Source organism: Caretta caretta, chromosome 2, assembly GCF_965140235.1.
Source record: "Caretta caretta isolate rCarCar2 chromosome 2, rCarCar1.hap1, whole genome shotgun sequence".
NCBI classification, from domain to species: Eukaryota; Metazoa; Chordata; order Testudines; family Cheloniidae; genus Caretta; species Caretta caretta.
The window spans coordinates 49,873,773-49,894,437 of record NC_134207.1 but is presented as its reverse complement, the minus strand read 5'-3'; the positions used below and the strand labels follow the sequence as shown (position 1 = coordinate 49,894,437).

The 20,665-nt window shown below is 45.0% G+C and overlaps 1 protein-coding gene across 16 annotated transcripts in view; it reads left to right on the top strand.

Annotated features, from left to right (window-relative positions):
• Nucleotides 1–20,665, top strand: part of RALYL (RALY RNA binding protein like) — a 643,381-nt gene that overhangs the window by 587,012 nt on the left and 35,704 nt on the right. For all 16 annotated transcript variants that reach the window (XM_048841084.2, XM_048841083.2, XM_048841088.2 and 13 more), the window contains one exon: nucleotides 3,041–3,204. In XM_048841084.2, the coding sequence (XP_048697041.1) occupies nucleotides 3,041–3,204 (164 nt within the window). The remainder of the gene's footprint in view (nucleotides 1–3,040; nucleotides 3,205–20,665) is intronic.

Below are 20,665 nucleotides of genomic sequence, written 5' to 3'. Positions count from 1 at the left end.
TGTTAACTTTTCAGTGATGAACTGAATACACAGTTAGTTAACTGTGTTGAGAATTGAATATTCACCTTAAGTTGAAGGACTATGATGAGATTACTGGTTCTGTGGATGAAGGGAAAGCAGTGGATGTATTGTTTCTTGACTTTAGCAAAGCTTTTGACACGGTCTCCCACAGTATTCTTGTCAGCAAATTAAGGAAGTATGGGCTGGATGAATGCACTACAAGGTGGGTAGAAAGCTGGCTAGATTGTCGGGCTCAACGGGTAGTTATCAATGGCTCCATGTCTAGTTGGCAGCCGGTATCAAGTGGAGTGCCCCAAGGGTCGGTCCTGGGGCCGGTTTTGTTCAATATCTTCATAAATGATCTGGAGGATGGTGTGGATTGCACTCTCAGCAAATTTGCGGATGATACTAAACTGGGAGGAGTGGTAGATACGCTGGAGGGGAGGGATAGGATACAGAAGGACCTAGACAAATTGGAGGATTGGGCCAAAAGAAATCTGATGAGGTTCAATAAGGATAAGTGCAGGGTCCTGCACTTAGGACGGAAGAACCCAATGCACAGCTACAGACTAGGGACCGAATGGCTAGGCAGCAGTTCTGCGGAAAAGGACCTAGGGGTGACAGTGGACGAGAAGCTGGATATGAGTCAGCAGTGTGCCCTTGTTGCCAAGAAGGCCAATGGCATTTTGGGATGTATAAGTAGGGGCATAGCGAGCAGATCGAGGGACGTGATCGTTCCCCTCTATTCGACATTGGTGAGGCCTCATCTGGAGTACTGTGTCCAGTTTTGGGCCCCACACTTCAAGAAGGATGTGGATAAATTGGAGAGAGTCCAGCGAAGGGCAACAAAAATGATTAGGGGTCTGGAACACATGAGTTATGAGGAGAGGCTGAGGGAGCTGGGATTGTTTAGCCTGCAGAAGAGAAGAATGAGGGGGGATTTGATAGCTGCTTTCAACTACCTGAAAGGGGGTTCCAAAGAGGATGGCTCTAGACTGTTCTCAATGGTAGCAGATGACAGAACGAGGAGTAATGGTCTCAAGCTGCAGTGGGGGAGGTTTAGATTGGATATTAGGAAAAACTTTTTCACTAAGAGGGTGGTGAAACACCTTGCGTTACCTAGGGAGGTGGTAGAATCTCCTTCCTTAAAGGTTTTTAAGGTCAGGCTTGACAAAGCCCTGGCTGGGATGATTTAACTGGGAATTGGTCCTGCTTCAAGCAGGGGGTTGGACTAGATGACCTTCTGGGGTCCCTTCCAACCCTTATATTCTATGATTCTATGACTTTGTAATGCATGTGGCACAGGGTTGTAATAAGAGAATATGACACAGCAGGATTAAATGACTGTGGAATTAAGGCACAGATAAGTAAAGGCACTCTGGTCTAGTGGATTAGGCATGTATCAGGCAGAACATACATTAGGAGACCTGAGTTCTAATTCTGGATCTGGTTCTGATTTGATATTTGACCCTGAGCAAGTCCTTACTCTTTCTGTGTGTCTCTTTCCACATATTTACCTAACTCAGTCACAGGAGATGTGTCATGGTTGCTCTGAAAATGAAGCACTATATAAATATTATTATTATTATTATTAGCTATTACTAAAGTTTGAAGGGACTATATAACAGCACTGCACACAGAGAGTAAATGTCTTTTCCTGCTATTTCTGCACAGAGGACTGGAAACTGAGTTTTCATTAGCAGATTTTCCTCCTCAATGTTCCATCGGATTTGGTGTTCACCTCCCGGAGGAACAGGAAGGAAGTTCAGCACACAGAACCTACATATATGCTGAGATCCACCAGAGACCAGGACTGTTTGTAACTTTGTCTCCATTCTACCTCCTGACCACTCCCTTTATCTCCCTCTGAGCCCTTGGCAGCCTGGCTCCCCTAGCAGCAGCAGCTAGCCCCCAAACCCTGCCTAGGGGGCATTACAGCATTCAGGAAACCTCAGACTTTCCATGGTTTGGTGTCCACCATCTTTTGCTGCCCCTTCCCATCCCTCATCACCACCCCTTGCTGCCCCTTCACAACCACAGAAACCAATCACCATAGAGCTGCAAGGGGACTTGCAAGAAGGGGTAAGTTAATATCAATGAGATGGTGAAATCCCCCTGCCCAGATCCTCCAGTTTTTTATCCCCTCCCTAGCTCACGGCTTTTACGTTCTAAATGTGTTTCCTAGGCTTTCTGTCAGCTTTTTATCTCTCTCCTCTTGTCCCCTAACTTGTGCACAGATTAGTGAACTGGTATTGATCCACTGTGTTTAGGATTCAAGGAATTTAATTGGGGAACACTCCATTGTGGGGACTTAGGGAGTATTTTCATTTACTTGATGGGAATTTTTTGAATTCATAGTTGCCATAATGCAGAGGGCCCACACTAGGGTCATCCATTAAAGTAGTCCCAGGAGTTCTGGTGGTTTCAAAGTGTTCCATCTTTTATTTAAAAGTATATATGTCACTCTGTCTTGGACAGGTTCCACTCTTTAATGCCTTCCTCTGACAGACGCACACGTCTCTCAGTGAAATGTCCCTTACGCAATTGCACGGGTGGTGAAATCCATCATTTGGCAGCATGACACTGTTGCACTATTTTCTTTAATGTTTGGTCTCAGGACTGTTCATCCCCTTTAATGTGTGTGCAGTCTGGAGCTGGAAAACTAAAATCCAAACCATGCATGTAATAAAGGAGCCAAAATGTCATCACGACAAAGTGTGTAGCAGTTATTTGTGCTCAATGAAATGTAGTGGATCTGCAGAGAGCAGGAGATGGATTTTCCATGATGCAAATAACAGCGCTCCATAAAGCATCCCTCATTTAATTACACAAAATCTGAGAGCTATGCACACTGGGCTGTGACTGAAATCAAAATATTGCACTTAATGTGCAGAGGTCCTTGAAATCTAATTTGACTGTGATATGAAGTGATTGATTTAAAAGAGAAATTTCCTTTAAAATAACATGAAAATTTAATTGACAGGATCACCAGGACATGAAACCACATCTCAGGATTTGTAAAACTATTTTTTTTTCTCAGATTGTTTGATTACCATGGTCGTGTCCCACCACCACCTCGTGCAGTGATACCATTGAAGCGCCCTCGTGTGACCATGACAGCAACTCGTAGAGGGAAAGGGGTTTTCTCCATGAAAGGGGGATCGCGATCAACATCTAGTGGGGCATCTTCTTCAGGATCCAAATGTAAGTTGCTTAAATCAGTTAGGTTTCAGAGTAACAGAGCTCATGCTCAAATAAATTGGTTAGTCTCTAAGGTGCCACAAGTACTCCTTTTCTTTTTATATCAGTTAGCTTATCTTGGAACTGGCTTTAATAAGGGGAAACTCTTTGTAACTGTTATCCTGATGGTTACTCTGGTTAAGGTTGTTGCCATCTTCCATTGCAACCCTTTGTTTTAGTCCCTTTATTACTTTGTCTTGGAAAATTGGTTTGGCTTTGAGAATTGCCAGACTTACTCTGAAAGCAAAGAAAAACATTTCTGCAAAGTTTGGAGGAAATCTATTTAATGGCATTTCAGTTACAGATCATTTAAAAATTACCCTGATCGGTAATGTTGACTCTTGTCTAATGTTCATCTTCCTCTATGTCAAAAGTGGCTTGCTCAAACTTTCAATGCCATGAGATCTCCTTGGCATCTCATAGAATCATAGAAATGTAGTGGCTGGAAAAGACCTCAAGAGGTCACCCCACACTGAGGCAGGATTAAATATGCCTAGAACATCCCTGAGAAGTGTTTGTCTAGCCTGTTCTTAAAAACCTCCATTGACAGGAAGCTCATGCACCTGCTATACGTGAAAGAAATAGGCTGTAATTAAGCAACATTATGAAGTATTTTGTTGTCGACAGTTTGAGGCCCAATCCGTCTCCCATGGATTTCAGTGGGAATTATGGGCCCAGTCCTGTTCTCATTGATATCATTAGGATTTTGTTTGCTGTTGACTTCGGGGGAGGGCAGAAGAAGGAGAAGTGCAGGCAAAAGTGTCTTGTTGTTGTTCAAGAGGGTGCACAAAGCAGGGCTGGGCATTCAGAGAATAATCAAAGTAGTTTGTTAGTTGCACTCAGATCAGGGACTTAACTAAGAAAAATAGACTTGACCCACTTCCCTAATCATCACCTCCCAAAACATGCCCTGGGAAATTCACTTACCTCCCCATGTCTCTTCAGCATCCATTTATCTCTTCCCTACCACTCCTGTGGAGTGATAAAGCCCCCTGGAACTTCACTGGAAGAAGAGGAAAAGGGGGATGGGAGTCAGACACTAGGCAGCATGGAGGGGCCTAGAGAAAGATCCTCTTAACAGATCTGGACATCACTTAACAACAGCGCACCTAGCGGGGAAAAAACATGAATTCAGCAACAGTACACATGACTGGAAAGTAAAATAAGAAAATGATTACAAACATGACATAATAATGAGATAACATAGTGAGTTTTCCCTGCTTGAACTGCCCCATCCCAATGTGTTTGCCAAAATACATCCCCAGATGCTAGACACAGAGGCTTACAAATAAATACCTGACTTACCACCATGGTGTCCTTGTGTGTGAAAGCATCGACAGGACAGGGCAGGGCACACTCACTATCTCTCACAGAACAGGTGTAGTTCCTTGTACAGGACAGAACCATTGGAGACAGGTAATGGGAGAAACCAATAATGTTAACAGGAAAAATATGTTCTACAGATTCTGGGCCTTGTGTAATAAAACCAGAGAGCAGTGCTGGGCAATGATGGGGAACAACAACAAGCCACAGGCATTGCCCCAGCCTGAGATGGGCATGCAGAGTAATTGGAGTGATTGTGCAAGGACAGCATGAGGTGGTGGATAGGAAGAGCAGACTTTCTCAATTTCTGTCTCCAAACTGTTCATCATTGCCCTGGTCTACACTAGGACTTTAGGTCGAATTTAGCAGCGTTAAATCAATTTAAACCTGCACCCGTCCACACAATGAAGCCCTTTATTTCGACTTAAAGGGCTCTTAAAATCGATTTCCTTACTCCACCCCTGACAAGTGGATTAGCGCTTAAATCGACGTTGCCGGCTCGAATTTGGGGTACTGTGGACACAATTCGATGGTATTGGCCACCGGGAGCTATCCCAGAGTGCTCCATTCTGACCGCTCTGGACAGCGCTCTCAACTCAGATGCACTGGCCAGGTAGACAGGAAAAGAACCGCGAACTTTTGAATCTCATTTCCTGTTTGGCCAGCGTGGCAAGCTGCAGGTGACCATGCAGAGCTCATCAGCACAGGTGACCATGATGGAGTCCCAGAATCGCAAAAGAGCTCCAGCATGGACCGAACGGGAGGTACGGGATCTGATCGCTGTTTGGGGAGAGGAATCCGTGCTATCAGAACTCCGTTCCAGTTTTCGAAATGCCAAAACCTTTGTGAAAATCTCCCAGGGCATGAAGGACAGAGGCCATAACAGGGACCCGAAGCAGTGCCGCGTGAAACTGAAGGAGCTGAGGCAAGCCTACCAGAAAACCAGAGAGGCGAACAGCCGCTCTGGGTCAGAGCCCCAAACATGCCGCTTCTATGATGAGCTGCATGCCATTTTAGGGGGTTCAGCCACCACTACCCCAGCCGTGTTGTTTGACTCCTTCAATGGAGATGGAGGCAATACGGAAGTAGGTTTTGGGGACGAAGAAGATGATGATGAGGAGGAGGTTGTAGATAGCTCACAGCAAGCAAGTGGAGAAACCGGTTTTCCCGACAGCCAGGAACTGTTTCTCACCCTAGACCTGGAGCCAGTACCCCCCGAACCCACCCAAGGCTGCCTCCTGGACCCAGCAGGCGGAGAAGGGACCTCTGGTGAGTGTACCTTTTAAAATGCTATACATGGTTTAAAAGCAAGCATGTGAAAGGATTACTTTGCCCTGGCATTTGCGGTTCTCCTAGATGTAGTCCTAAAGCCTTTGCAAAAGGTTTCTGGGGAGGGCAGCCTTATTTCGTCCTTCATGGTAGGACACTTTACCACTCCAGGCCAGTAACACGTATTCGGGAATCACTGTAGAACAAAGCATTGCAGTGTATGTTTGCTGGCATTCAACCAAAATCCGTTCTTTATCTCTCTGTGTTATCCTCAGGAGAGTGAGATATAATTCATGGTCACCTGGTTGAAATAGAGTGCTTTTCTTCAGGGGACACTCAGAGGAGCCCATTCCTGCTGGGCTGTTTGCCTGTGGCTAAACAGAAATGTTCCCCGCTGTTAGCCACAGGGAGGGGAGAAGGTTGAGGGGGTAGTCACGCGGTGGGAGGAGGCAAAATGTGACCTTGTAACGAAAGCACATGTGCTATGTATGTAATGTTAACAGCAAGGTTTACCCTGAAAGAGTGTAGCCACTGTTTTATAAAATGTGTCTTTTTAAATACCGCTGTCCCTTTTTTTTTCTCCACCAGCTGCATGTGTTTCAATGATCACAGGATCTTCTCCTTCCCAGAGGCTAGTGAAGCTTAGAAAGAAAAAAAAACGCACTCGCAATGAAATGTTCTCCGAGCTCATGCTGTCCTCCCACACTGACAGAGCACAGATGAATGCGTGGAGGCAAATAATGTCAGAGTGCAGGAAAGCACAAAATGACCGGGAGGAGAGGTGGCGGGCTGAAGAGAGTAAGTGGCAGGCTGAAGACAGGGCTGAAGCTCAAATGTGGCGGCAGCGTGATGAGAGGAGGCAGGATTCAATGCTGAGGCTGCTGCAGGACCAAACCAGTATGCTCCAGTGTATGGTTGAGCTGCAGCAAAGGCAGCTGGAGCACAGACTGCCACTGCTGCCCCTCTGTAACCAACCGCCCTCCTCCCCAAGTTCCATAGTCTCCACACCCAGACGCCCAAGAACGCAGTGGGGGGGCCTCCGGCCAACCAGCCACTCCACCACAGAGGATTGCCCAAAAAAAAGAAGGCTGTCATTCAATAAATTTTAAAGTTGTAAACTTTTAAAGTGCTGTGCTTAAAGTGCTGTGTGGCATTTTCCTTCCCTCCTCCACCACCCCTCCTGGGCTACCTTGGTAGTCATCCCCCTATTTGTGTGATGAATGAATAACGAATGCATGACTGTGAAGCAGCAATGACTTTATTGCCTCTGCAAGCAATGATTAAAGGGAGGAGGGGAGGGTGGTTAGCTTACAGGGAAGTAGAGTGAACCAAGGGGCGGGGGGTTTCATCAAGGAGAAACAAACAGAACTTTCACACCGTAGCCTGGCCAGTCATGAAACTGGTTTTCAAAGCTTCTCTGATGCGTACCGCACCCTCCTGTGCTCTTCTAACCGCCCTGGTGTCTGGCTGCGCGTAACCAGCAGCTAGGCGATTTGCCTGAACCTCCCACCCCGCCATAAACGTCTCCCCCTTACTCTCACAGATATTGTGGAGCACACAGCAAGCAGTAATAACAGTGGGAATATTGGTTTCGCTGAGGTCTAAGCGAGTCAGTAAACTGCGCCAGCGCGCCTTTAAACGTCCAAATGCACATTCTACCACCATTCTGCACTTGCTCAGCCTGTAGTTGAACAGCTCCTGACTACTGTCCAGGCTGCCTGTGTATGGCTTCATGAGCCATGGCATTAAGGGGTAGGCTGGGTCCCCAAGGATACATATAGGCATTTCAACATCCCCAACAGTTATTTTCTGGTCTGGGAATAAAGTCCCTTCCTGCAGCTTTTGAAACAGACCAGAGTTCTTGAAGATGCGAGCGTCATGTACCTTTCCCGGCCATCCCACGTTGATGTTGGTGAAACGTCCCCACCAGAGCTTGCAGCACTATCGAAAAGTACCCCTTGTGGTTTATGTACTCGGCGGCTTGGTGCTCCGGTGCCAAGATAGGGATATGGGTTCCGTCTATAGCCCCACCACAGTTAGGGAATCCCATTGCAGCAAAGCCATCCACTATGACCTGCACATTTCCCAGGGTCACTACCCTTGATATCAGCAGATCTTTGATTGCGTGGGCTACTTGCATCACAGCAGCCCCCACAGTAGATTTGCCCACTCCAAATTGATTCCCAACTGACCGGTAGCTGTCTGGCGTTGCAAGCTTCCACAGGGCTATCGCCACTCGCTTCTCAACTGTGAGGGCTGCTCTCATCTTGGTATTCATGCGCTTCAGGGCAGGGGAAAGCAAGTCACAAAGTTCCATGAAAGTGCCCCTACGCATGCGAAAGTTTCGCAGCCACTGGGAATCGTCCCAGACCTGCAACACTATGCTGTCCCACCAGTCTGTGCTTGTTTCCCGAGCCCAGAATCGGCGTTCCACAGCATGAACCTGCCCCATTAGCACCATGATGCATGCATTGGCAGGGCCCATGCTTTCAGAGAAATCTGTGTCCATGTCCTGATCACTCACGCGACCGCGCTGACGTCGCCTCCTCGCCCGGTATCGCGTTGCCATGTTCTGGTGCTGCATATACTGCTGGATAATGCGTGTGGTGGTTAATGTGCTCCTAATTGCCAAAGTTAGCTGAGCGGCCTCCATGCTTGCCTTGGTATGGCGTCCGCACAGAAAAAAGGCACGGAACGATTGTCTGCCGTTGCTCTGACGGAGGGAGGGGCAACTGACGACACGGCTTACAGGGTTGGCTTCAGGGAGCTAAAATCAACAAAGGGTGTGCCTGTACATCAAGGAGTATTTCAGGCAGGACTGCACGGAGGGTTCCAATAAGAAATGGTGCACCTAAGTTATCGTTGTTATTGGAACAAGGAGGTTAGCCTGGCCTCTGATTGATACATGGCTAGATTTACCTTGCTGCACCTTCTCTGTGAGTGACTGCAGTGTGATCTAGACAGGGGAGGAGGCAAATGAGTACAAAACAAATCTGGTCTATTTCTTGTTCTGACCCACTCCATCTATCTTTTACATCTTTGGCTGGCAGCAGACAGTGCAGAAGAACTGCATGCCATCCACATCTCATGGCTGCTCGGCAGAAGATGGTACAGTACGACTGCTAGCCATCTTCATCTCTTGCCTGCCTGGCATAAGATGGTACAGTACGACTGCTAGCAGTCCGTATCGCCTGCCCGCTCACCATAAGACGGTTCAATAGGACTGACTGCAGGACTAAAGAGAATGACCTGGTCAAGTCACTCCAAATTTAGTCCCTGTGCCCATGTCTGCCCAGGCGCTCCCAGCCGACGTGGCCAGGAGCACCTCGGACACGACGAGGACGACTACCAGTCGCATTGCACCGTCTGCTGCCAGAAGGCAATGGGTTGCTCCTACTGTGCAGCAAAGCCGTACCGCATCTGCCAGCACCCAGGAGACATAGGGTGACGGTTACCTGAGCTGGCTCCATGCTTGCCGTGGTATGGCGTCTGCACAGGTAACTCAGGAAAAAAGGCGCGAAATGATTGTCTGCCCTTGCTTTCACGGAGGGAGGGAGGGAACGGGGACCTGACGACACGTACCCAGAACCACCCGCGACAATGTTTTAGCCCCATCAGAGTGCTCCATTGTGACTGCTCTGGACAGCACTCTCAGATGCCCGATTGTTTGCCATTGCTCTGACGCTGGGAGGGGCGCTTACAGGGTTGGCTTCAGGGGGCTAAAAGCAACAAAGGGGGTGGCTTTACATCAAGGAGTATTTCAGGCAGGACTTCACGGAGGGTTCCAATAAGAAATGGTGCACCTAAGTTATTGTCCTTATTGGAACAAGAAGGTTAGCCTGGCCTCTGATTGATACATGGCTAGATTTACCTCGCTGCACCTTCTCTATAAGTGACTGCAGTGTGATCTAGAAGAATGAGTCCCCTTGACAGGGGAGGGGGGGAAGCAAATGAGTACAAAACAAATCTGGTCTATTTCTTGTTTTGATCCACTCCATCTATCTTTTACATCTTTGGCTAGCAGCAGACGGTGCAGAAGGACTGCATGCCATCCACATCTCATGGCTGCTCGGCAGAAGATGGTACAGTACGACTGCTAGCAGTCCGTATCACCTGCCCGCTCACCATAAGACGGTTCAATAGGACTGACTGCAGGAGTAAAGAGAATGACCTGCTCAAGTCACTCCAAATTTAGTCCCTGCGCCCATGTCTGCCCAGGCGCTCCTGATCGACCTCACAGAGGCGACCAGGAGCACCTCAGACATGACGATGACGGCTACCAGTCGTACTGTACCGTCTGCTGCCACAAGGCAAGGGGTTGCTGCTACTGTGTAGCAATGCCGTACCGCGTCTGCCAGCACCCAGGAGACATAGGGTGACGGTTACCTGAGCGGGCTCCATGCTTGCCGTGGTATGGCGTCTGCACAGGTAACTCAGGAAAAAAGGCGCGAAATGATTGTCTGCCCTTGCTTTCACAGGGGGAGGGAGGGAACGGGGGGCTGACGATATGTACCCAGAACCACCCGCGACAATGTTTTAGCCCCATCAGGCATTGGGATCTCAACCCAGAATTCCAATGGGCAGCGGAGACTGCGGGAACTGTGGGATAGCTACCCACAGTGCAACGCTCCGGAAGTCGACGCTTGCCTCGGTACTGTGGAAGCGCTCCGCCGAGTTAATGCACTTAATGCACTTAGAGCATTTTCTGTGGGGACACACACACTCGAATATATAAAACCGATTTCTAAAAAACCGACTTCTATAAATGCGACCTAATTTTGTAGTGTAGACATACCCAATATTGATTGCTCAAATACCATGACCGATCCATGTCACCCACTGTGAGACTGCCCTCCTTCTGCTCCTTCCTTGCATCCTACTCCCCACTCCCACTACAATGTCCAGAACAGTTCCTGTATAGAACCTCGTGTATCAGGCATTGTGAGGGGGGTGAGGCTAGTGGCATCTCCTAGTCATTAAGTTGTTGGGCCTCCACTTTCCCCCACTCAGATCCAGAAGGAGGTGGGAGGCAGACAGGTTGAAAGACTGTGGGTAAAGGTGAATAGGGTAAAAAAAATAGGGGTGATATTATAATATGGATCTACTATAAACCACCAAACCAGGAACAGGATGTAGATGAGGCATTTCTAGAAGAAACAAAAGAAATATCCAAACACAAGATCTGATTCTACTGGGGGACTTTAACTACCGAGATATCTGTCAGAAACACAAAAATGTCCAGTAAGTTTTTGGAATGTCCTGGGGACATCAGTTTCTTCCAGAAAGTTGAAGAAGTCACCAGATGGACAGCCATTTTAGATTTGACTCTGAACAACAGGGAGGAATTGGTAGTGAATCTGAAGGTAGAAGGCCATTTGGGTTAAAGTGATCTTGAAACAATATATTTCATTATTCTAAAGAAAAGGAGGAGTGAGCAGAATAGTCACAATGAACTATAAAAAAACAGACTTTCACAGTTTTAGAGAACTGGTAAGTAAGGTCCCATGGAAGAAAATCTATGGGGAAAAGGAGTTCAGGAGCATTAGCAGTTTCTCAAGGACAATATTAAAGGCACAACTGCAAAGTATCCTAAGGCGAAAGAAACATAGGAAGAACAGTAAGACACCAATATGACTCCATCAGGTTTAATTACCTGAAAATCAAAAAGGAATCCTACAAGAAGTGGGAACATGGACAAGTGGCTAAGGAGGAGTATAGAAGAATAGCTTCTAGCTTCATGTAGGGACAAAACCAGAGAGGCTAAGGCACAAAATGAGATACACCTAGCAAGGGACATAAAAGGCAATAAGAAGAGATTCTTTAAATACATCAGAAGCAAGAGAAAGATGAAGAAACATGTAGGTCCTCCACTTAGTGGGGAAGGAGAGCTAATAACTAATGATACCAAGAAAGCTGAGGTGTGTGATGCCCATTTTGTTTCAGTCTTCACTTAAAAGTTTAATGGTGACCAGATACTCAACCTAGTTAATATTAAAAACAAGGGGGAAAGAATGCAAGCCAAAGTAGGGAAAGAACAGGTTAAAGAACTTAGATAAGTTAGATGTATTCAAGTTGGCAAGGCCTGATAAAATTCATGTTAGGATACTTAAGGAAGATGCTGAAGCAATCTTGGAACCATTAACAATTATCTTTAAAAACTCATGGAGGTAAGGGGAGGTCCCAGAAGAATGGAGAAGGAAAAAGATAGTACTGATATTTTAAAAGGGGGAACATAGAGGACAAGGGGAATTATAGACCAGTCAGCCTAACTTTGATACCTGGAAAGATACTGGAACAAATTATTAAACAATCAATTTGTAAGCACCTGGAGGATAATAAGGTTATAAGGAACAGCCAACATGGATTTGTGAAGAACAAATCATGCCAAACCAAACTCGTTTCCTTCTTTGACAGGATTACTGGCCTAGAGGATGTGGGGAAGCAGTGGATGTGATTCATCTTGATTTTAGTAAGGCTTTTGACACAGTCCCACATGACACTCTCATAAGCAAACTGTGGTCTGTTATGAAATTACTATAAGGTGGATGCTCAGCTGGTTGAAAGACCATACTGAAAAGGTAGTTATCAATGGTTCGCTGTCAAACTGGGAGAATATATCTAGTGGGGTCCCACAGAGGAGAGTTCTGGGTGTGGTACTATTCAATATTTTCATTAATGATTTGGATAATGGAGTGGGGAGGATGCTTGTAAAATTTCCAGATGACCCCAATCTGGGAGAAATTGCAACACTTTAGAAAACAGGATAAGAATTCGAAAAAACCTTGACAAATTGGAGAATTGGTCTGACGTCAACAAAATGAAATTCAGTAACAACAAATGCAAAGTATTTCACTTAGGAAGGGAAAAATCACGTGCACAACTACAAAATAGGGAATAAATGGCTAGGTGATAGTACTGCTGGAAAGGGTTTGGAGGTTATCATGGATCACAAATTGAATTTGAGTCAACAAGTGATGCAGCTGCAAAAAAGGCTAATATCATTCTGGGGTATATTAACAGGAGTGTTGTATGTAAGACGTGGGAGGAAATTGTCCCACTCTACTCGGCACTGGTGAGGCCTCTGCTGGTGTACTGTGTTTAGTTCTGAATGAAAACTGGAGAAAAAGATGTGGACAAACTGGAGTGAGTCCTGAGGAGAGCAACAAAAATGAAAAAAAAAAGGTTTAGAAAACCTGATCTATGAGGAAAGTAAAAAAACTGGGAATGTTTAATCTTGAGAAAAGAAGACTGAGGGGGGATCTGATAAGTCTTCAAATATGCAAAAAGAAAAGGAGTACTTGTGGCACCTTAGAGACTAACCAATTTATTTGAGCATAAGCTTTTGTGAGCTACAGCTCACTTCATCGGATGCATACTGTGGAAAGTGTAGAAGATCTTTTTATATACACACAAAGCATGAAAAAATACCTCCTCCCACCCCACACTCCTGCTGGTAATAGCTTATCTAAAGTGATCACTCTCCTTACAATGTGTATGATAATCAAGTTGGGCCATTTCCAGCACAAATCCAGGGTTTAACAAGAATGTCGGGGGGGGGGTAGGAAAAAACAAGGGGAAATAGGTTACCTTGCATAATGACTTAGCCACTCCCAGTCTCTATTCAAGCCTAAATTAATTCTATCCAATTTGCAAATGAATTCCAATTCAACAGTTTCTCGCTGGAGTCTGGATTTGAAGTTTTTTTGTTGTAATATAGCAACTTTCATGTCTGTAATCGCGTGACCAGAGAGATTAAAGTGTTCTCCGACTGGTTTATGAATGTTATAATTCTTGACATCTGATTTGTGTCCATTTACTCTTTTACGTAGAGACTGTCCAGTTTGACCAATGTACATGGCAGAGGGGCATTGCTGGCACATGATGGCATATATCACATTGGTGGATGTGCAGGTGAACGAGCCTCTGACAGTGTGGCTGATGTTATTAGGCCCTGTGATGGTGTCCCCTGAATAGATATGTGGGCACAGTTGGCAACGGGCTTTGTTGCAAGGATAGGTTCCTGGGTTAGTGGTTCTGTTGTGTGGTATGTGGTTGCTGGTGAGTATTTGCTTCAGGTTGGAGGGCTGTCTGTAGGCAAGGACTGGCCTGTCTCCCAAGATTTGTGAGAGTGTTGGGTCATCCTTCACTCAACCCAACCAAAGGATATTCTGTAAGGAATCAAAATGCAGATAGAGCAGATCTCCTCTAGTATTGCCCTCATTTTTCATTGCTATAGTGTACATTATGAGAAGTTAGTATAGGAGCATGCAATTCCTTACTTGTCTGCACTGATAGTCTAATATGAATTGGCTTCTTGGATTTGCTTTGCCTCAGAAGGATAAATTATTTTAGTTGAGGGTTTTTTTCTACACCACAACATTGCCGTATTCCCTATTCCAAGAAATTCCATTCCAGGAAATAGTGCATTGTGGCAAAAATCAAGATTTTAATAGCTCCCACTATAGATCAGGGCACCTAAACTTTGTCCAATTATGGGCCACATTGGCAACTTGCTATGAGCCCGAGGGCCATGCCACGTGTATAAAATGAAGCAAATTGCAGCACCCCTATATTTTTAATACGGAGGTGCAGCTCAAGGACTCTAGCTCCCAGCATGCCGTGCTCTAATGTAGTGCCAATCTTTAAAAAAGGGAAGAAGAAGGATCCAGGGAACTACAGGCCAGTCAGCCTCACCTCAGTCCCTGGAAAAATCATGGAGCAGGTCCTCAAAGAATCAATCCTGAAGCACTTGCATGAGAGGAAAGTGATCAGGAACAGCCAGCATGGATTCACCAAGGGAAGGTCATGCCTGACTAATCTAATTGCCTTTTATGATGAGATTACTGGTTCTGTGGATGAAGGGAAAGCAGTGGATGTATTGTTTCTTGACTTTAGCAAAGCTTTTGACACGGTCTCCCACAGTATTCTTGTCAGCAAGTTAAGGAAGTATGGGCTGGATGAATGCACTATAAAGTGGGTAGAAAGCTGGCTAGATTGTCGGGCTCAACGGGTAGTGATCAATGGCTCCATGTCTAGTTGGCAGCCGGTATCAAGTGGAGTGCCCCAAGGGTCGGTCCTGGGGCCGGTTTTGTTCAATATCTTCATAAATGATCTGGAGGATGGTGTGGATTGCACTCTCAGCAAATTTGCGGATGATACTAAACTGGGAGGAGTGGTAGATACGCTGGAGGGGAGGGATAGGATACAGAAGGACCTAGACAAATTGGAGGATTGGGCCAAAAGAAATCTGATGAGGTTCAATAAGGATAAGTGCAGGGTCCTGCACTTAGGATGGAAGAATCCAATGCACCGCTACAGACTAGGGACTGAATGGCTAGGCAGCAGTTCTGCGGAAAAGGACCTAGGGGTGACAGTGGACGAGAAGCTGGATATGAGTCAACAGTGTGCCCTTGTTGCCAAGAAGGCCAATGGCATTTTGGGATGTATAAGTAGGGGCATAGCGAGCAGATCGAGGGACGTGATCGTTCCCCTCTAGTCAACATTGGTGAGGCCTCATCTGGAGTACTGTGTCCAGTTTTGGGCCCCACGCTACAAGAAGGATGTGGATAAATTGGAGAGAGTCCAGCGAAGGGCAACAAAAATGATTAGGGGTCTAGAACACATGACTTATGAGAAGAGGCTGAGGGAGCTGGGATTGTTTAGCCTGCAGAAGAGAAGAATGAGGGGGGATTTGATAGCTGCTTTCAACTACCTGAAAGGGGGTTCCAAAGAGGATGGCTCTAGACTGTTCTCAATGGTAGCAGATGACAGAATGAGGAGTAATGGTCTCAAGTTGCAGTGGGGGAGGTTTAGATTGGATATTAGGAAAAACTTTTTCACTAAGAGGGTGAAACACTGGAATGCGTTACCTAGGGAGGTGGTAGAATCTCCTTCCTTAGAGGTTTTTAAGGTCAGGCTTGACAAAGCCCTGGCTGGGATGATTTAACTGGGAATTGGTCCTGCTTCGAGCAGGGGGTTGGACTAGATGACCTTCAGGGGTCCCTTCCAACCCTGATATTCATGATTCTATCTTGATTCAAGTGGCCTTCAGAGGTCTATACTTGTGTATTAGGCCATGATCCAACTCCCACAAAAGTCAGTAAAAGGGCTCCTAGTGATTTTAATGAGCTTTGGATTGGGCTCTTAATCTTGAAGAGACCAGTAGGCTGCTTTATTAAAAGTACTAAGGCCACATTTTTGCAACCCTGCATTAGATTTTCAAACTCTCTCACAGTTGCATATGAATTACAGTTGCAAAATCTTTCACATGCTTGAATAAATTACAGAAAAATATTCTTTTTGTGTGCAGCACACATGAAAATAAACAGGGGAAATCAAAAGTTTTTAAAAAAGAGACAGGTGTACAGTATATAGACTTTGACACTTGATTTCCCCTTAGAATTACTTCCCTATTTTACAGGTCCAACCAGCACATCCATAAAGGTGGAGACATTATTTTGTTGACTTGGACAGAAATGTAATCAGCTTATTGTAAGGTGTTTATCAGGAAAATATCCAGGCAGTTCCCTCAGGGGCTTCAAGTTTGAAAGCAGAGAATGTGTTTGTTCTGTTGCTTCTTTTCCACTGTACAGAAAAATTGTGTTGAGTGACATGTAGGATAAAGCAATGAATTGCTTTATTGCTATTAGTTCTTGTCATTTAATCCACACTTCTTGAATTAATTAGTTATTATTTCTAATTGTAATATATATTTATTTTATTATTATTTAAGTGGCAAGTCTCTTTACCAGTGAGCAACATCATTTTTTTGCTTGATTTTTTTTTTTTAATTCAAAGTCAAGTCAGGGCTAAGGTGCAGAATCAATTATGTCAAAATCATGTTGGCTGTTCTTGTGAGGGTTCATCACGTACTAGCAGAAATCTCATGAAATCAGCTGCCCTAATTGACATTTACCATATTGGGCAGAAATCTCACCAGAAAAACAATTCCTGCAAGATTTCATCCATACTAGAACTGGCTCTTTCAGGGGCTGGGCTTACCGGTAGTATAATCTAGCAGTTAAGCCACTGGGCTTCTACTTTCCCTTGACTCCAGTGCCTCTTGTCAGCAACCACTCCAACACTGTGAAGGCTTGCATCTTGGTAGGCAGTGACTCAGCCTTCCAGCCAGGTCACCAATTCAGAATGTCCTCTTCCAGGGTAACAGAGATCAAAAAAACATTTAGAGTCCCACATCCTCCCAACAATGAGAGCCTTAAGTTCATCTCCTGATCCCTGTATGTAGCTTGTCCTCGCCTCAGGGCTTTCAGGGTCTCAACCATCTCCTTACTCCTGAGGGGGCATTGTGGAAGGGTGGTTAATGTACCGTCAGTGGGTGGTAGAGGAGCCTATGCTCTCCCAATCAAGGCCCTGTGAGAGGCAACAGTATCAAGCACCCTGGAAAGGCTCAAGGCTGCTTCCCTGGGACACTTCCTACCACTTCCCTCCCAACAAAGTCTCAAAGGCCAACATAAGAAAGCAAAAGAAAATGACTGAGCCTTCAGCTGGTACCCTCTTCCTGACAGTGAAGGCTTCTGCAGTTCTCCTGTGCAGGTACTGTCAGGATAGGCCTGTCCTCCTTCTCTGCCTGTCCCCTTCTGAGCTGTCTGGCTCCTTTTGAAGCTCCTCCTCCAGCTAGAGCAGGCTCTTCAGGTGCCGGGGTTTGGAGTCACCTGCACCCAGAACTGCTCCTTAACCCTTTCAGTTCCAATGTGTGGCTTATACGCCGCATCACACAGGTCCATACCAATAACTGTCGGCATGGCTTTACATCAAGACTTCAAAGAACCCCTCTCTGGAATTCAGAGAGGTTTGGATTAGGTCTGGTTTGGGGCTGGTTCTGAATACAGTGAACCCTATAGAGAATCTTATTGTGGACTCATGGAATGCAGTAGTAACATTATAAATAAATGAAGTAATTGTCATAAACACAAATTCCTATACTCCCCACAAGGGGCAGCCTTGCCCATTAGTCACTGTATGTGCAAAAATAATGGAAACAGCCATTATAACTGCAGTGAATTCTTCTCTAGCAAGTATTAGAAGTCTGAGCTCCCAGATTGGTCTTCCAACACAAAATAAGCTTGGTGAATTTGCATCCTTTTCTGAATGTATTTGACCTAAATTTAATTGACCATATTTTTCTCTTTCTAGCCTTTTGATTTAAAATTGTTCCATATTAGCAAGAAGGTGCTCATAAAATGGACCACATAACTGGTAGTGTTACATGTATGTTAACAGTATGAAGAAGCAGATGGAAATTGTTCTATTGGCTAAATGGAAAACTTTTTTTTCTGATGGAAAAATAGATTCAGAAGCTTTTCAAGTATGGTATTTCTTTTTTCTAAAATGCCAAACAGGCAGAAAATACTAAACCGATTTCTCTCTACTGCGTTTATGAATGGATAGTAGGTATTTAAGAAGAGACCTCATATATCAAGCTATACCTTTAAATGGGTGAATTCATTTGGACTATATAGTTTACGTTTGGCTTCATCAGCTAACCCATTTTTGCACTGAAGTCTAAAGTACTGTAATTAGATAAAATGTTTTATACTAACCTGGAGGGGGGTTATATAAAAATGACATATTTCTATACAAAGAAATCTGAATCATAGATTGGAGGCGAATCAATTTGTAGTTATGGTAGGCAATGTTTTCCAAATATTGGGCAATTCAACAATATCACTTCCATTTCTAAATATGTAGTTGACATCCACCTTAATCCTCTGTTTTGAGCCGAGTGCAGGCTGTCACTTATACCTCCACATTTTTATGAGGAAAAATAAATACCGGCAAAGAACTTTTCCTCATTGCAGAGGAAAGGAATTGTTTTAATAGTGTTTTGCACAAGCACAAACTAATATAAAAACCAAATAAGCTATTCCATTATTTTTTATCCTCGTATTTGAAAGCAGATAAATATGTTTGAAAATATGTAATTGTAACCGCAGTATCTTATGTCTGTAAAAAACTTTTTTGCTTGGATGAGACCTTATTAGAAAAAAATCAGAAAGATGGGACTTTTATTCGAGAGTTTAAAAAAAGTAGGAGCTAGCCGTCTATGTCCGCTGTAACACACAAATCTTAATTGTAATGCTTTAATGCGTTACATTTTCTTCTATATATGAACACTAGGCCTGTTCTTCTCTCACACCAGTTTTTATAACACTGTAATTCCATCAGCTTCTAGGGAATTATTCCAGGTAGACACTAGTGAAATGTAACTGAGAGCAGAATTTAATCACCAGGGTCAGAGAATCAAAGGCCTGCACAAATCCCTGCAAATCAGAAGTCCATGCAAACCAAACACCTGTCTCCCTTTTCCCCTACACGCACACCCACGAGTGGTTGTATGGCAAAGGTTGCTTTTGTTGCACATTTGAAAAATGTGGCCTTTGTCTTTTTCTATTATCTTGTCCTTTTTTGTTTAATATTGACCTGAAATGAGTGCTGTGGTAATGGAACATTTAGATTCAGCTCCATTGCCTCAGGTAAAGTTTGAGAAAATGGGTTTGGCACCAGGGAGTCCTGTAAGGCTGAGGGGAAGGAGTTCTCCCACTGCAGGCAACAAGTAGCAGTAGGGCTCATCCATGGCTGCTATTGCAACTTCAGAGTTTTACTGCTAGATTCACAGAGTTGTCCGGGCCTGCCTCCCACCACATTCTTCCTCCCAAACCTGGCAGTACACAGGGAGCCCCTGTGGAGCTGAGTTCTGTGGCATCGGTTGAGTGGTGGCACAACGTGCATGCCCTGTCATCCTGCACCAACCTCCCCACTGCACAATGGGGACAGATTAGGTGCGTCTTTTTTAGGTTGGAACTAAATATCAAGGGTTTCTTGTGATGTCTATTCTGACTTTTTCATTCTTAGGTTTGTCAAGCCTGCCACTTCCCAATGAGGGAGCACTTCAAAACTGCTGTTTGGCCATGTTAGGTCCATCTCCAGCTGGCTGTGGCAGACACACAGCATTCCCTGTTGGGAAAATTCACACCGTATCAGCTTGGAATACCTACTGCTTCTTCAATCCACTATTAATAGAAACATGCCCCTTCTCCCTCAAGGGAAGCAATAGCTTTTGCTCATACAAGTTGTCAGAACCTTAACATTTTGTTACAACATTTGGGTATTGGGTAAACCCAAGACCCTTTTTGCGGGGGGGGGGGGGGGGAATGTTTTAAGCCCTGTGAAAAATGCTGCAGAGTAATAGGAAGGACCACTTTTGGGGTAACTGCTGTATTTTCAGCTGGCTGAATAGCATGGCCTGAAAACCCCTAGATTAAAACAAGGCCACAGAGGCTGCTGAAGCCTATATAATAATAGTAATATGCTATATTCTATCCTTGTTATCGGGATTTAACTGAACAAAGCTCAGAAGGCTCAGAAGTTTAGATCAGATAAGTACCCAGTACCCAGACCCACAACAAGCTTTCCAGTGGTGCAGAATCTATCTGTGGCAGGGTCAGACAGATGCACATCATATTCCCTCCAGTCCCATGGAGTTAAGGGTGGAAGGGTAATACAGCCCATTTACAACAATATTACAACTAGAACTGCTCTGAACTACCACCCCCTCACTCTTTGGGATAAGGACCCCCTTTTGCCTTCAGAAGCCTTAACAATATGACTCCTTTGGAGCTATGTGGCAAAGGTGGGGATAGGTCACCAGAGATCTAATGGTGGCATGGAAGAATGAGACCTTTGTAGAGATCCCATATAATTTCTTCCGACAGGAGGCAGACAACTGAACCCATAGTTTGGAGCTTCTCCTCAGTCTACGAAACTGGGCTAGAAATTCCATGGGAATAGATTTGTTTATGAGGTCTCCAATACT